The 17,621-nt window shown below is 41.0% G+C and overlaps 1 protein-coding gene across 13 annotated transcripts in view; it reads right to left on the bottom strand.

Moving 5' to 3' along the window:
- The window catches only part of AFDN (afadin, adherens junction formation factor), a 141,038-nt gene that overhangs the window by 53,723 nt on the left and 69,694 nt on the right, over positions 1-17,621 (bottom strand). For 7 of the 13 annotated variants that reach the window (XM_066616412.1, XM_066616429.1, XM_066616421.1 and 4 more), the window contains exons 10-17: positions 16,919-17,178; positions 16,165-16,234; positions 13,781-13,896; positions 7,949-8,010; positions 6,698-6,903; positions 2,487-2,507; positions 1,615-1,760; positions 142-236 (exon numbers count right to left, since the gene is read on the bottom strand). In XM_066616412.1, coding sequence (XP_066472509.1) covers positions 142-236; positions 1,615-1,760; positions 2,487-2,507; positions 6,698-6,903; positions 7,949-8,010; positions 13,781-13,896; positions 16,165-16,234; positions 16,919-17,178 — 976 coding nt within the window. The remainder of the gene's footprint in view (positions 1-141; positions 237-1,614; positions 1,761-2,486; positions 2,508-6,697; positions 6,904-7,948; positions 8,011-13,780; positions 13,897-16,164; positions 16,235-16,918; positions 17,179-17,621) is intronic. The other 6 variants (XM_066616456.1, XM_066616474.1, XM_066616500.1 and 3 more) reach the window with 1 other exon arrangement.

The raw sequence follows: 17,621 nt of genomic DNA, 5'->3' as shown, positions 1-17,621 counted from the left end.
GGATTGTATCCAAATTTTTCACTTTGCAAATATAAGGATACTTCCCTCTCTTTTCATAAACAGAAGCTCCCCTTCTATTTAGAGAGAAGACTCTAGATGCAAAACATTACACAATACTCGATAATTATCAAATGTTCTAACCAATTTTTGGCCTTTGTGGATTGTTTTCTTCTGGGTCATCAAGGAATGCAGGCATGTAGTTATTAAGTTCCGACTGAAGACAATGAACTAGATATCTGAAAAATAAGTTTTGCAAAAATATTAGTTGACTAAACATTCTTTAACTGCTTTTAACTAACCAGTTCATTTAAAGATTAAAACTTGAAGCCCTACAAAATATGGATTCATAGAAGTGTCAAAAATCCTATTATCAGTATCACTCACAACAAATTAGTGGGGCAGCCTTCCTATATAGGTGGGACCTCCATATTAGTTGATTATTCATTCAGCTTGGGTCCCCCCAGGTTTCCCCAGGTTTCCGAATGCCTTAAAAGGCATAAAAACATCTGGTTTCCTGAGAAAACCAGAAGTTGAGTCTTTTGAGTCGAAATAGCCATTCTGAAGTCCACAGAAGTTATTGGCAGGTGCATGCGGTTTACATGGGCTTCAGACAACATTACAGTTCTCGTCGCCTCCAGAGGTTTTAAGAGGCTGAAACCGTGGATTTTAGTATCAGTGGGGGAGGAACAGATCTCCCATGGATACCATGGCCCCACCTGTACTTTCCAAGAAATACATGCACAGAAAAATACCCTTGCACTGAAATTGAGATAAAAGTTTCAAATCATGGCAAGTCAGAATCCTAATATATTCCAAGATTAACTTCATTTATTCAGAATATAGCAGGTTCCCACTTATTATGATGAACTCAGTGGTAAAACAAGGCTCACTATACAATATATTATTCATATATAATGGGCTTAAGATTGCCTTCAACAGAATCTAGTGGGAGATAGATAAGCCAATCAGCAACTGCAAGCATCAGCGCCTCAGGTCCCAATCCTATGCCTGGGCAGTGCCGCTCTCTTGTGCGCTGCCCAGGCAACAGCCATCACGAAAGTACCATAAGGCACTTCATGGCAATCAGGAGACAAAAGGCACTGGTGGAGAGACCTCTGCACCAGTGGAACAACCACCAGGATCCACGGTTGGTAAGTTCCCTGCAAGCTGGTAGGGAGGTGTTCCTGGGCAGAAAGGGGGCAGGGGAAAGGTGAGGGGGGGGCAAAACTAGGTGAGGGAGAGTGGCTCAGGAGGTGGTTCAGGCTCAGGAAGGGAGTGGGGAAGGGCTGCAGTTGCTGCTGCTGAATTCTATCCTCCCCTACCATGCCTGTAAGACCTTTAAGGGCTACCTGAATCTGCACCAGCTTTGGAGCTGGTGCAGATCCGAGTAGCCCCAGGGGGCTGCCTGCTCCCGATAAGGGGTAAGGGAACCTTAGGGGTAAGGGAACCTATCCCAAGAAAACTTTCAACTGCCTTCTTGGCCCCATGGGATACAATTGTGGCTGTTCTGGCGCCACTGTACTGCAGGGCAGGTGAGCAGCATAGGATTGGGTTGACTGTCAACAGCAGAGTGTTTAACCAACATATGTATTTATACAACAAGTTGACACCTACTTGAATGCCATTTGAACTAAGTGCGCCAAAACATCTTGTGCATCTAATGTAATTCTGCTAAGGTCCCGATCCTGCTTAATAAAGTTTAGCAGCTCAGATGCATTTGCCATCCAGAAAGCAAGTGCCCCTGCAATATTCTTCTGTTTCTGTAAATATTAAAGAAAAGAAATATGAACAATGTAAGAAAGACTCCTCTTGGTAATTTGACTTGCATTCATTGTCAAAAGGCTCTGCTTAGATAGACCAGTACTTTCTCCATGTCACCAAACATAACTCAGATACCAGATATTTGCAAAGTATATATATGAAACCACAAGTAATTTGGTGGTCATATTGAACTGCTCCAAATTATATTTTAATTACCAATTATTAAATAATCCAAATGCTATTAGTGAAATGGTCAAGAGCATGGTCATGGAATGCCGAAAGTTCAGTCATATGCATTGTCTGGTAATCTGTGTGCACAAGCACATGTTTACTAAAGCCCAACACCACCCAGATACTGCTAGTCACTGGTTTTGATACCAAGCAACTCAGTATCAAGTACTGATCTATCTCACCATTTCCCGACCACAAATGCTAGGCCAGGCAACCTCAGATGAAATCCAAAGAACAGAACCATAGACAAAAAAAAGGGAAGAAAGAATTTTTGTCATTATGTCTCCATACTGAAGTGCATTAAGCAGAAATTATGGAATGCTGATAAGTTGCGCAGTCAAAAAAGGATTTTAGTACTGCATGTTCCAGCTGCTGAATGAGTGTTATGAATTGTTCAATCCAGCCGTAGAAAAATTGTATTTTTACATGGAAGCAGCATGAGAAACTGAGCTAAGCCAACACAGCTAGGATCAGTTCCCAGCAACATGTCCTACCTGATCAACCTGGTCTACCTCCTGGAGAAAAACGAAGGAAATCAAACAGAAGAAAGAAACTTGTGAACAATCATAGTAGTCTTAGAAATCAAACACTAAATATGAAGGCACAAGACTTATGCTCAGTCACATCAAAACAACAATGCACCAGAGGTGCAATACAACTGAGAACTTAAAAAAGTGGCGGGGAGGGGGAGAGCAGAGAAAGTGGAATGGTACAAAAGCATTACTCTAGAGGAAACCCAAGCTTTTCCAGCTCAAGTGCATTACTGAAATTAAGACTGTCCTTTTACAGTCCATCTATGTAATAGAGTTAACACCAACAGTGCAATCTTGTAGATTGCACACACAGAATAACATCGGAACTGCTCCATGGAGCCTAGCAGTCTTTCCCTTTCCCAGTAAGTCACATTTGCACCTGACTAACAGCCCAATCCTAAAGACAGCGCCACCACCGAGGGCAGCGGCGCCAAACCAGTGACTGCTGCATCCTACAGCACTGTGGCAGCTACTGGAAGTCTCCTTGGGGGAAGGTGACTTTTGTCCAATTCCCCTGGGGAAAGCCCCAAGTCGCACAATGGGGCTTCTTAAGTCTGCACTGGCTATTTTGCTGATGCAGACTTTACAGACTCCATGTCGGGCCTTCTGGCCCAAAACGGAGTTCAGGATCTGGCGGTGCAGAGCTCTGCTGGTTTCACCCCCTCCCACCTGTTTCCTCCACCCCGCCCCCAAAGCCCTCACCGCCACCCAGAATTCTTACATAGCTCCAGGCAGCATCCAGCCGTGGTGCTCGTGCTGACTCAGCACAGGTTATCACAGGCGTGCCTTATAGCATATTTGCAACTCCAAGCGCCGGCACTGGATGTCAGTGCCGGTACTGACCCAGCTCAGACTTGGGCATTAAGAGGCACACAGCAGTGTAGTCAGGCTATTTTTAATGTTTTAATAATTTTATTGAACATTTTTACAGATCCTATAGCCTTAATTAATATGTTGTTTTTAAAAGAGATAAGTAATCCATACTCAATATCATGATCACATGATTAGGTATTCCAAAACAGAAGGAAGGGCCACTTCTGTTCCAAAAATTTGTCATTTCAATTACGTTCCCGTCTCATGGTATCTGAAGAGGATAACTTTGTTTATAAGCACAGTTTATGTTTTTATTCTTATATTGTTGATTGCTGTTTTTGTCTCCAATATTTGGTAAATAGAATTTGTGCAATAACCAACAAATACTTATTATTTGTGCAATAATCAAGAATACTATGAATAATAATCAATAATAATCAAGAATACTATACTTAATTTGGTAGAATTAAGGACAGATCTATGTCCTTAATTCTACCAAATTAACAAAATCTCATACCTACCCAGTAATACTGAGAACCCCTTTATTATATTTTCTAATAGTTCTGTATAATCCTAACACATATACAAGGAGATGCCACCTGCCTGATCATGTTCTCAATGAATCAAGGTATTCACTGGAAAATTGCAACTAAATTTTCTTTGGACTATACTTGTTCCATTTTATTTGTGTATGAGGCTTTAAAAAAATTGGCTGTCTTGTGAAATCTATAGTTTGAAAGATAGAAAGGTATCTTTTAAGTAAATAAGGTGAGAAGAGAAATCACTAGCAAATATAACCCCACAGTCTGAAATTCTAAGTTCCCGGTCTTCATTTTATTTTTTAAAATTTTTTGTTCAATCTAGATTCAACCATTTGGTTCAACCGATCTTCATATTAATCCTACACATTCTACAGAGATCATCCTTTGAATTAACAAACAATAAACTTTCAAATTTGGTTAGTGTTTTCAATAAGTCAACGTTTGTATAAACTCCTAATTTCTAATTTTCTGATACTAAATAGAATAAAGGCCAAATGAGATTTAGGGCCCAATCCTATCCGATTTTCCAGCACTGGTGCAACCATAATGCAGCCCCAAGGGAAGTGAGTGAATGTTCCCATACCTTGAGGAGGCCTCTGTGACTACCTCCCCTCCACAGGATGCAGTGCACATCCCACTGGCATGGCTACACAGGCACTGGAAAACTGGGTAGGATTGGGCTCTTAGCGCCCAATCCTCAGCTCTTCAGCACTGGTGGTATGAGTGTACCGCCAGCACTGGATGTTGTAAACATTCTGTAAAGCATGTTTATGGCACCGTCCGTGTAGGGAATGCCAGCGCTGGCCCAGGGCCAGTTGGCACTCAGTTCAGCACCAGACAGACATTCTGAAGTGGGGGATGAGCAGGGGAGGGCGGGAGGGGGTGGGACCAGCAAAGCCCTGCTCCAATGCTCTACGTCAGGCTGAAAAGCCCAACACAGTGCTCCTCCAGTCTGCACTGACAAAACAGCCCAGTGCAGGGCCTGCACCTTTACTCAGGGGAAGGGGACAGATATCCCCTTCCCCAGGAGAATTTGGTAGCTGCCAGAGTGCCTATAGGATGCAGTGGTAACTGTTTAGGCACCGCTGCCCCTCTGGGCAGCTTAGGACTGGGTTGTTACTACACACCCATTGTTCTCTGTATTCTTCTCATGCTTTAAATAACTACAGTGGGAATTTCACTTATTGATTACATTTCTGCAACCAAAAGAAAAACTGATAATAATGTAAGCATTTTGTTCCACCAGTCATTGTGGGATATTTACAAATATTTTCAGCAATTGATAACACTATGATGTTACATGATAAAATTAGGTATTGTCGATCCTCCTCAACAACATATCCTGTTGCATTGCATCATGTTTTATTTACCCAAGGGAACAGTGTGTGTCTTACAATGTCAGATACATTTTAATAATACAAAACTTTATATATGCTTAGGGGAACAGAAGGGGATAATTTTAAAAACAAAGGGCAGATTTTAGGCAGAACCTTCATACTGAATGACAACACTAGAGGAACATTAACAGAGGCAACAGAGCACAAACAGGAAGTGGAGTCTAGCATTGTTGCTGACCACCTCCTCTCAAGTCCACTTCCTGTTCTCACTGCTGAAGTTAGAAAAAGCTGACTTTTGCTATTTTCTAATAAAGTGGGATGAGTTATGAGTACAATGGGGGGAATATGATTTGGGTTTGTGACTATTCACAGTTTTAAGTATCCATGGTAGCTGCTTGAACATAGCTCTTCTACAGATATGGGGGAAGCCTGTATACACGTGGCCTGTATTACCCACGAATGAGGGCTCAGAAGGTCTTCCAGACACAACTAGAGCATAGCTCTGGTCAGGTTCAGAGGGTCTGGGGGCCGAAATCCATGGATTCAATCATCCATGGATTTTGGTATCTGCAGGAGTTCTGAGAAAAGAACTATGCTGAGGGCCACCCTGTATTTTGTTTGGCAGTAGGATAGCTGCCTATGTGCAGGGAGGGCTATATTGGCTTCGATGGGGCAGCTCCACACACTGCTCAAGCAATGAGGGCCATGTAGGATTGAACTACTAAAGTAAGATATGAAAACAGAAACAGGACAATTTTAAAAGAAAATACAAGAGGAACATAACTGTGTGGATTGCCCTAACAGATAAATATGTTTCTGATCACTAAAAAATAAAATCTGGAACACAAAATTTAAAAAAAATATCTTCATGTTGTGCAAGTACTGGTACTAAGCATTTACAGTTAAATACCTGAATTTGTTTAACTACTCTTATGGCAAATCATTCCTCACAAAACCTGTTGCACACTTCAAGGCATACTTGGGTACATAAAGAGGATATTCCAAAAAGGTAAAAATATAAAATATAGTCAGGTCACCATATTAATTCATACCACTAGGTATGAATTTTCTACTCTACTAGTTTCTTTTCTACATATATTGTAGAAAATAGTGTGAAAGAAGATTTTTGAACTGGTACCCAAACAAGAAAAAAATATATATTAGTGTGCTTCCATTATCTCATTATCTGCATCTTCTGTTCAACACTACATATTAATGTAAATTCAAACAAAACACATCTGGGATCTCTATTCAAACACAAATCTGAATACAGTTCCTAAGTTTGCTTATCAAAAGCACTTTGAATATTTTTTATACCAACTGGAAGAATTACTTCATGCACTATGTTGTGCAATGCCACGATGGTTATATTAATGTATCCAAGGTTGTCAGCAAAAGTCATCCTATAAAGGGAAGTCTTTTGTAAAAAGTCAGGTATTCAAATGTATTACTTGGGTATGGCTTTTAGACTGAAACTTACCTGTATAACCCCTTCCATCATGCTCACCATCTTGTTGACTATTGCAATTACTTTGTGAGTACGTTCAGCAGGACTGATGTCAGGTCTATACTGGCTCGACAATACATACCGGCATGCCATATACAAGACATAAGTAGGAGATAGCTTAAAATGAACTGTTGAGCTATTGGTATAATTTATAATGGCAGACAAAAAGGCATCTTCAGCTGCAGAAACAGAAAAAGTAGGCACAAATGAAGAAAATGAAATTATAACTCAGGCAGACTATGTTTTCCTCTTTATCAAACAACTGTATGACACCATTTCAAGCAAAAGATAATCCTATTCTGACAAATGCAATTAGGACATTAACATAAATTCAATTTAAGTGATTAATGCCAAGCTGTTTATCACTGGTAACTGGAATAGCAATGTTTCCTGGAATAAGACTCTGCTTGGCTGAGACCTGGAAAGTTGTGGAAATGATTAAAATATTGAAATCTATACATCAGCTGCCTTGAATGCCCTTCGGGAAGAAAAGCGAATTACAAGTCCAATAAATAAATAAATAAATTTAAACAGAGCAGGGGGAAAAATGAAAATTTTGATATTGTGCTTGGTCTTTCTGTAGTGAATTAAAGAGGAAACAATAAACGATTGTATACTTTATATATATTTATATTTACCTTCAGTCTATCTTGAATAATTTTATAAAATATTAACTGTGGAAATATATTGTAAACCGCTTTGTGAGCTTTTCCATTGAAAAGTGGTATATAAATACTGTTAATAATAATACTAAATTTTAGTTTTGATGGTATTGTCAATATTACTGTATTTAATTTTAACTTGATTATTCATATTTTACATTTTGTAAAATACTAAGCAATTCATTATCAGTCTCACATCAGACTTCAGTCATAAGCAGGCATGAGAATTCCACAAAATGAATTTAATAAGCCAAATATGGAAATCACCTAAGAGTATTCATATGAATTGTATAACAGTTTTAAGAAGACTATCACCCTTGTATCACTAATTTAAATGGCCAATGAATTCCCTTCATACCCTGCCTTCACCACTCCCATTCCATAGTAGAAAGATTTCTGTTGCTAAGTATATAATTTACTTATTGGGGAAAAAATTTCCCTTAAACACAAGCCTTTTTAAAAAAAAAAAATCTATAAATTTGACTGTTAGATTCCCCTGGAAAAACAGATACCAAAAAGTCCTTGTTATACCTGGTCATAGTTTGTTTGAAAATATACTTACAGCTTTCCCTGAATTCAATGATTGCAGGTAATATCAATTCAGGCCCATGTGCATCCTGAGGTCTACAGGCAGAAAACAGATATTCAATAGTCCAGTTCAATGACTGAATTCCATTATCAAATGCTATGGACTTCTCCAAAGGCTTTACTTCTGAAACCATGTACATTGTTTTAGTTCACAAATGAACTAAAAATAAAACAGTCACACACACACAAAATATATTGCTTTTATTCTTGTTAAATTCACTTTCAAGTTTTATTTCAGCATTAACAGAAGAGATCAGAGTACAGACTTGAACTGAGAATCTGATTAATGAATTTGCAGGGCACAGTGTACTGATCAAGGCAGTCTAACACCTGCTGTAAATTGGTCATGTTACACAAATACACACACAGTTACATCACAAAATCATTAGTGTACCAGCCTCGCCCTTAAATCTGTAAGGCAGTGGTACTCAAACTTTTCCGGCCAGTGGCTTCCTTGAAGCCCATGGCTGTTGCCCATGACTCCCCATCATGTTTCTGAGGGCTGGAAGCAACATCATTAAACAGGAAGTGGCCAAAAATATTAACTATATTAAATATATTATAATATTACATTTATTATAATATAATATTAAATATTAAATATATATTAACTATATTAATCATATCATTAATTAAATGCAGATCTTAAAAATATATTAATACACAGCAATATACATGCTTTATAAATGATCAGCTGGTGATCACTATTGGTGACAGGATGCTGGAGTAGGCAGATTTTGTCTGGTCCAGGACTCATTTTTTTAACTTTGTAAGCATACCAATAGAATTGTTTTATCAAATGAACTTTGTGAACAACCAGACTGACCAACATTACACACACACACCCCTGTGGACCCCAATCCAACTAGACATTTCTCCCATTCTCCTTGGATAGGATTGAACCCTTTATTAATTTAATGAAATTAAATTTTTCCAGCAGCTGGTGGGGAAAACAAAATAGACCATAAAAATATATCAGAGCTGATAAGGGATTGGTTAGGAAGTTGATTTGTCTCCTATACTAGGAGATGCACAGCTCAAGCCTATGCATGTCTACTCAGAAGTCCCATTAGAGTCAATGGGGCTTACTCCCAGGAAAGTGTGGATAGGATTGGGCTGGCAATTACTTCATCAATGGTTGATAAGTATTCCCTTATTCTTTGCACTCAACAGGAGAGGAAACTGAACGCTTTCCACATGCGTTGCCTCCGACACATTCTCGGCATCACCTGGCAGGACAAAGTTCCAAACAACACAGTCCTGGAACGTGCTGGAATCCCTAGCATGTATGCACTGCTGAAACAGAGACGCCTGCGTTGGCTCGGTCATGTCGTGAGAATGGATGATGGCCGGATCTTAAAGGATCTCCTCTATGGAGAACTCGTGCAAGGAAAGCGCCCTGCAGGTAGACCACAGCTGCGATACAAGGACATCTGCAAGAGGGATCTGAAGGCCTTAGGAGTGGACCTCAACAAGTGGGAAACCCTGGCCTCTGAGCGGCCCGCTTGGAGGCAGGCTGTGCAGCATGGCCTTTCCCAGTTTGAAGAGACACTTGGCCAACAGTCTGAGGCAAAGAGGCAAAGAAGGAAGGCCCATACCCAGGGAGACAGACGAGGGACAGACTGCACTTGCTCCCAGTGTGGAAGGGATTATCACTCCCGAATTGGCCTTTTCAGCCACACTAGATGCTGTTCCAGAACCACCTTTCAGAGCGCAATACCATAGTCTTTCGAGACTGAAGGTTGCCAATAACAAATAGCAAGATTCATCACTTTAAAAACACAGCCTTTCCTCTTCAGTCAAACAACAGGATTAATAAATCACTTTAAAAACAGTACCCTTTTTCTGCTCCTGGCCAAGTAAAGTGTGTGCTTGTCTCTCCCCTCCCCCTTTGCCAACTGCATGGAAGCAACTTTAATACTAGTCCTGATGACTGGTAAAATAGGAAGCATTTTATTTGGGGAGGGGGAGGAAAGCGGGAAGGTTTGGAGATCGAAAGGGGGGAGTGGAAGAGGGAGGGGGTTGAAAAGAGATTTCACTTTGATGAGAAGCGATCCCAGGCTGGGAACTAGGAACCAACCAGACAAGGATCATTGAGGGTTAAGGACTGCAAGCTGAGCATGCTTGGTACTTGCCAGATGGGGGTTGGAGTCGAAGAGCGTTGGAAACAACATGCAGCAAACACAGAAGGCTGCAGCCTCAAAGTGGAGAGAGAAGAGGGTGGGGTGTTTCTTCTGCTTTCAACTCCCATTCTGCTTTCAACTCCCATTTCTTCTGCTTTAAAAAAAGCGCAGACGACGGGCTTGTATTCTGCCCAGGAGTTTGACTGTATCACTGCGAGAGGACATCCTGCACCTCCCCTTTGAGTTCCTGGTGCCTCCCTAAAGAGCTGTGCCTCAGTTTGAATAACACTGCTATAAGGAATTACAGTGTACAGTGGGCTGTTCTTATCTACAAGCTCGGCATCTGGAGATTTCAGTATCTGTAGATGCTAAGCCCGCAGGCTTGAGGGGCTCAGAAGAGAAAGTGACTTCCAGATATGTCCAGGGAAATGTTCTAAGGTGTGGGGAAGTTATACGCAGCCTCACTGTGCCTCAGAAAGCCTCTTGAACATGACCAGAAGTTACTTCTGGTTCGCACCAGCAACTTCTGGTCATGTTGTTGTTCTGTTCTTCTGGTTGTGCCCTGGAGACTTCTAAGGAGGCCAGAAGGCTGAACACAACCTTTAGAGGGCCAGGCACAGCCCCCAGGTAAGTTATTGCCACGCAGTGCAAAGTACTATTCTAAAGAAACATCTAACAATGAAGCTACAGAGTTCAATTCTGAAAGCACCAAAGATTTGTGAGACAGTTTTTCCCCCCACTCAATATAATACCACACTGAAATTTCACTTTTTCATTACCTCTAAAGGTTTACCCATGTTTTCAGTTAATACCTGGGCATTCCCAGTGGTTTTTAAATGCTTGTAGAGCTTATACATGGGAAGTGCACATACATTTCTTTTGATGTTGCAAAAAAATCAAAATAAAAAACCCACTTAAAATACTTATCTGAAAACAAATGCAGCAAATTATTTACTACCATGGTCTGTGCTACCATGCTTTGGTTCAGTTAAATTTGTACTTGGAAACATTTAATTAGATCTGCATTCATTTCTTGCATACAGCTATAACATAATGTGACAATAGCTCCCCCCGTCCTGCTGTCAGTGACACTGAAATATTCATCTGCTTCCACTCCCCCCTATTTAAATAATACCTGTTATTGCATAGACAGATTTCACAATAAACCTGAACATAGCCTGAAAGATGATGAGCAGGACTAGGACTATGAAATATTGATTAGATGTTTTGCTACCCAATAAATTTCTCATGTAATAATAGACTTGAAATGGGTTAAGCCAAAGCATATTATTCATGACTGAGATGCTAAAACCTATCCACATAGAAGGGTTTGTATCGCTGGCTATGATGAATGGAGTGCTCCAAGTACACAGGCATTTCTCTTAACATGAAAGCCCATCTGTGCACATGTCTAAAGGTTTAAGCCAGACAACTTTTTCTAAAAAGTCATATGGAACACCACCACTAATATTTTCAGACATTAATTTTTAATTTTGTTCACTACATACAGTGAATTTAGAATCTCAAAGCGAGTTAATACTACATATTTACATACTAAAATGTATTTCTGGACGGAACACAAAATAGAAAAAATTTGTTTCTTCCTATACCTGACTGCTTGGGCAATTTCTTAATTCTGCTATCATAGAAGGCATTGATGACATTTCTTAAACAATCACAATTTTCCCCCTACAGATTCTCACATAGGACCTCACCCCATCACAGAAGGGCAGTAAGACCTGCCAGTTGGGGCAGAAGCATAACCCAAATATGTCAATCCAACAGCAAACAGTACTGCAACTGAAAGGAGATCTGGTAAACCTACCTTGCTCCAAAGATGGTTTCTCAACGTCTAAAGCAGTGGTAGCCAACAGTTTTATGGCATGTGCCACTTTAGGCTTTTGTATCTTGGGCATGCCACTCAAGCCATCCTTTCTTCTAACATTAATTGGCCTATATCGGGCCATAATCTTTGAATGAATGGGGAATGACTCTCTCGCTATGCCCTTCCCCCAAACTGCAGTTTGGGGTTTGATTTGATTTCAGTTTAATTTGGGGTCACATACACATTCTCTTCCCCCTCCCCAAACAGCAAGGCGAATGGGAGCTACACTCTCTCCCCCTCTCCAACTGCACAAACACAACACTAAGAGGTGAAGGGAATCCTCTGAACTGCTATTTAAAGCTGTACAGCACTTCTAACTTATCAATAAACCAGATTCTACAAACTCACTGTTCAATCAACTCATACTGGTATTTCTTGATGGCTGAGAATTAAGGTCATCAAGATGAAATAACATGAGATTTTAATTTTCCTAGCAAGTATTCCTGGATTATAAACTGGAGCTCTGAACTATGATTGATATTTTTAAAAGAAAAACAAAAGAACCATATCCTTTCAGGACAGGTCCAATCCAGCACGCCTGTTATGCAGCCTCTGTTTTTCTGCTCCCAAACTACTCAAAGCAGGCAGGCAGGCACCACTAGGCACCTCCCTCTCACTCAATGAAGTTGTGCTTGCCTTGTAATGTAGAAGAAAGGCTCAGCTGAGCAAAGCAGGGGCCACCAAACTTATTCGAAGGGGTTGGTAGACTTGCAAAAATGCAAATAATGCCCGCAGTGCAGCAGGCTCTGCTTTGTTGTGCTTTGCACCCAAACTGTAATGCTGAGTAGCACTAGGCAGCCATTTCCCTGAAATCCAGGGAGTGCAGGTGCAGAGCCTTCTGGGGTAGGCAATGTGAAAACTGCTACATGCCCAGCACAACTCAGTCAGTGCACAGAATTGGGCGCGAAGGTACAGAGGCTGCAGGACAGGCATGCTGGGTTATTTGCACTCCAAAATAACTTTTGGAGTTATTTCACACAAATTCAACTAATTACCCACACCAGAAGACTCTGCCTTTTAATTGCTAGTTTCTTTTTCTTTTTTCCGTCAGCAGAATCAGGTGAGGCTGTCCCTGGAGAAGTAATGCACTGGAATCAACTGATAGCACTAACAGCACTGTCAAAATGCCCTGCCTCAACAGCTGATTGGTGGCCTGAAATGGAGCCACAATACAGCTGACAGGTGTGTTCTGAAAGGTCTTTCAAAAATACATACAGGTGTACCCACTGTATCTGTGGATTTGGGACTCACAGATTTCAGTATACATGGGTTGGACTGACATGGACCCTCTGGAAGCACGCAGCCTCCCTGGCCCTATGCAACCATGCGGTTTGGGGGCAAAACCTTTTACAGGACTTTAAAAATTTCCGGCAGCTTTTCCCACAAGTTATAGGGAACACAGTCGCTTTTATTCATGCCTGCACCCCTTAGTACTGACTTCTCTCTGGAACACTCATTCATCTGAATTGGACATAATTTCCATTCTCTTTCATAAGTCTGGGGGCAAAACCTTTTACAGGGCTTTTAAAAGTTCACGGGTATCTTGCATGCCACTCCACACACCTCAGCGTGCCACTAAGCATGAGTTGGCCACCTCTGATCTAAAGGAAATCTATTGCTCTGAAAAGAACTTCTGAATAATATGAAAGAGAATTATCTGTCGGGGGTCCTGGAACAGAACCTCCACAGGTAATGGAGCCCTGTATTAAGTATTCTCCATGAAAAACTACAGGTAAGTGCACATGTGCTTATTATATTCAGTCTTGCTTGTTGCTTCAAACCAAATGACCTCTAGTACCTGCCATCCTGCCTGCGGTAATCCTGCTGCTGTTCTATTCTAATCATTGGTTTCACCATGCTTCGTTCAGCTGTGCTGGATGTTGATATTCTGTCGCTGTCCAATCTGCTGATGCTCTGCTCCAAAAAGGACAAGAAGCATTTAGCACAAATTATATCACACTTGAATCACAACAATAAATATCTTATTAACTCAAAGTGACAGAAAACAGAAGAAAAAGAGAGATGTAGCAGTATACAGATACAGAGCAATTGTTTTCACTTCCATAGTATCTCTCAAGCACTGTTTTTCAAGAGTTCCAAGGAACAGATTTCCCTGAAATCTTATTGATCCCCTCAATGACAAGGTGGTGAACATGCCTCCCCAAACGACATCTTGCATGCCACTAGTGATCATCCTGTACAACTGCATGGTAACCCTGAATGCATTCTAATTTGTACTCTCAATTAACATGGGGCAAAAGTGCTTCTATTACAGTTGTAGTTAAAGAAGATATTCCATGGAAGGCAATGGAGGTAATTTTGACCTCCATTGAGGTAATTTTGACAGTGAGTAAAGGGCAACCTGAGGTTTGAAAATGGTTCATCCTAGAGCTTCATAGTCACAGAACTTGACACACACACTTTTAATGATTATATGCCAGAAATTAACTAGGTGAAAACACAAACCACCAAATTTCTGTTGATTGTTGATTGAAATTTCAAGTGAACTCTTCCCCACCCCCTTTGCACTACTTTTGCACGGGGATCCCTTACTTCTGCCCTCCATCACCAAAGATTAACATTTCCTGCTCTCCCCGTGTTCAATAAATGATTGATAGGATACTTGAACAACATATACCAAGTGCAAGATTTTAGCTGAAAATGCATAAAACAGAATTAAACAGAAAGAGTTTAGACTCACTCCTAAATTTGCAGACACCCCCCCCCCCTCGCTCAATGGCATTGCTGGGCTTGCTTGCATCCAGTGCAGAGCTTACCTCACAGAGGTTCAGCATTTAGGAAGTTTGGAGGTGACGTAATGACATCGTCATGTCATCATGTCACTGTCAAATGCTTCTGGAGTGCCCCACTTTGGAGTTAATCTGAGGCAAGGGGAGGCGGGAGGACCCTTCTAGTATATGAAGAAACATCCAAGCATGAACTCTGCTCGTCATTTCAGGCCTCGTCGCCATCAACATGGCAAGGACTGAAGACTAGAGTGGCAATGGTGCCTTCCCCCCACCCGAAATGCCACACCCGAGGCAGACCACACTCCCCACACTGGTCTCGCAATGCCTCTGCCTTTCACATGCTCTTGGGTCATCTGAGGGGGCTCTCCTTAAAGTGCTGCCTTTATCCCAAGTTAGAGGGAAGGTGGCATGGGGCAATCTTTCTCTGTAGTGGCACCACAACTATGGAATTCCCTTCTTGGGTAATTAAGAAATTCCCCCTCCCTCATGGTCTTTCGGAAAAGGCTCAAAACATTTTTGTTCCAAGTTGTGTTTGTGTGATGTGTGTCCCCTATGTCTCTATAGCAGTGATTTGGTTAAAATAGTTGCCCTCCTCCTAGTTGTCTTCCCCTTTTGATTAAAAAAAAATTGTTTTATATACTGTACATTCTTGAATTGTGAGTCACCTTGAGCATTTGCTCCACCAAAGGAAAGGCAGGATACAAATCTTTTAAATCAAACTTTTTAGAGGCCCTAGAAGCTGCAGCCTGATTTATAAATGCCAAGGGGTGTAGCTATAATGATGATTGGGCAGCAATACTTCCCTCCCCCCTTCCAAATAGCAGCTTGTTTAACCCTTGATGCACAGAGCCTAATCTACCCTGTCAGTTTTGTGAACCACCAAAAATTGGGCCATGTTCCACTGGCAGGTCCTGGACCCACAGTTTGGGAACCGCTGTTTTAAATAAATAAATATTCCAAACTGCTCCTGGCGGTTTTCAGACCCCCAGGATCAGTTTTTGGCTGACAGCAGGGAACTGCAAAACAGAAAAGGGGTACAGGAAAGCCCATTCTACAAGTAGAATTGCTCTCACAATTTGTTAGACTCAACTACAGCGCTGGATGCTGCCTTACATAAACAGAACAAAGCAATCTTCCCTACCCCTTTGTCTCCAAAGCAGTCCCTTGTGCACCCAACAAGCCTCCTCTGAGGGTCAAGGGAGTGCAGTAAAGTATCTCTCCAACAAGATGCAGGTATTTTCTGCAAATGAAACTCCAGAAATTACTTCTGGGTGTGCCCCCCCCCCACCTGACACTCAGGAAAGGCTTTTTGAGGTCACTGAATGCTGCTATGGCACTAAAGGGTAGGGAAAGTTCTCTTGCGCAAGCTTCATTCCACCCATACAAGACAGAATCTAATCCCGAATGTTTAGGTCTAACAACAATGTAATACCTTGCTTGCAGGTAATCCTGTTCCACTATGGATGTCTCCCTCCAAATCAAATGTAGTTTCTTGTACAGTTCTGCAAAAACAACATATATTCAAGAACTAGAGGTTTAGCAACCAGCAATAGACCCATAATGTAGCAATGAATTAGTCTGAAGTATTTTTTTAGCATTTTAAAATTGCCATAAATCTATAATACATTTAGCCTGCTATCGCAGAATCACCTGCCTGAGAGTAAGTTCTATTAAACTCAGTGGAACTTATTTCCGAGAAGACATGTATTGAGCTATTATACATCTGAACTATCACACTAATTTCTTCACTCTTCTCTCATGTTTCTAAGAGTGACCCTATAAAAAAAATATCTCTGTGAAATAGAAGTTACTTTCAAAGACAAACAACAACAACCATCTGCCTAACACTTCCCTTTTCAGATGAATGAAGCTCAGGAACCTCAGATCTTTGTCGTGACTTTTATCATGAGATGCACATCTAAGTCTTGTTTATGTTTTTCTAAAGTGTTCTTTTATCAGGTGATTTGGCTATTTAGGCATGCAACAGGAAATTTGTTTTAATTATTAATTAAAACAAATGCTACTTCCAGAAAATTCCACAAGGCGGAACAAAAGTATTAAATGTTAAAACAATCACATTAATGTAGTCAGCATCACATACAATGAGAAACAGCAACTCTGTCATTTTAATCTACAAAAAAATGATTTCTTGAAATTTGGATTATTCCTAGGAAATGGCAACTTACCCAGCTTTGTGTCGTGAACCTTTGATCATGTGTCCTGCATCTAGACGTCCTTTAGGAATGTGATCTTGAATGGGATCCACAAATTTAAATACATGAGAGGTTCCAAACTGAACCTTCATTCCACTTTGCAGCATAGTAGTCTCTGAAATTCGTTGACCTTCCACATATGTCTCAGCATCAATGTTCCGTGGTGTCACTGTAACAACTCCATCCATGTTAGTCAGGTCACAATGATGAGGTTGGATTCCTGGACCAAATAACTGGAAATATAAATAATCAAAATTCAAGAGGGCCAATTTGAAACTAGTATTTTGAAAAGCCTATATTTATTTATATTTACTGATATACCTTGGTTCAAATTAGCCGAAAAGAGAATTGAATTCCAAGACATTAATTGTTTCTGGACACAACAACTTCATTAAAATAAATGTGTCCCAGCCCATAACTAACTTAGAGCACAATAGAGAGGGTGCTCTGAGCCAGCGTTGACCCCTGCACCAGTTCCTAAGTGTTGCAAGTATGCTGTAAGGCACATTTGCTCTGACTCAGGAGTCGGCTGGGCCAGCACAGAGGCCCCAGCTGGTTCGCAAAGGCCAGATTCCGCTTCCATGCTACCCCAGATGGGGTTTGCACCAGCTGGAGCTGGCCAGCGCAGGGGGTAGGAGAGTGTAGGGGGAGGGCAGAACAGAGGTAGGAAGGGGGT

The sequence above is a fragment of the Tiliqua scincoides genome, chromosome 1 (genome assembly GCF_035046505.1).
Source record: "Tiliqua scincoides isolate rTilSci1 chromosome 1, rTilSci1.hap2, whole genome shotgun sequence".
Taxonomy (NCBI): Eukaryota; Metazoa; Chordata; class Lepidosauria; order Squamata; family Scincidae; genus Tiliqua; species Tiliqua scincoides.
Note: the sequence above shows the minus strand (reverse complement) of the source record. Positions and strands in the feature narration are given on the sequence as shown.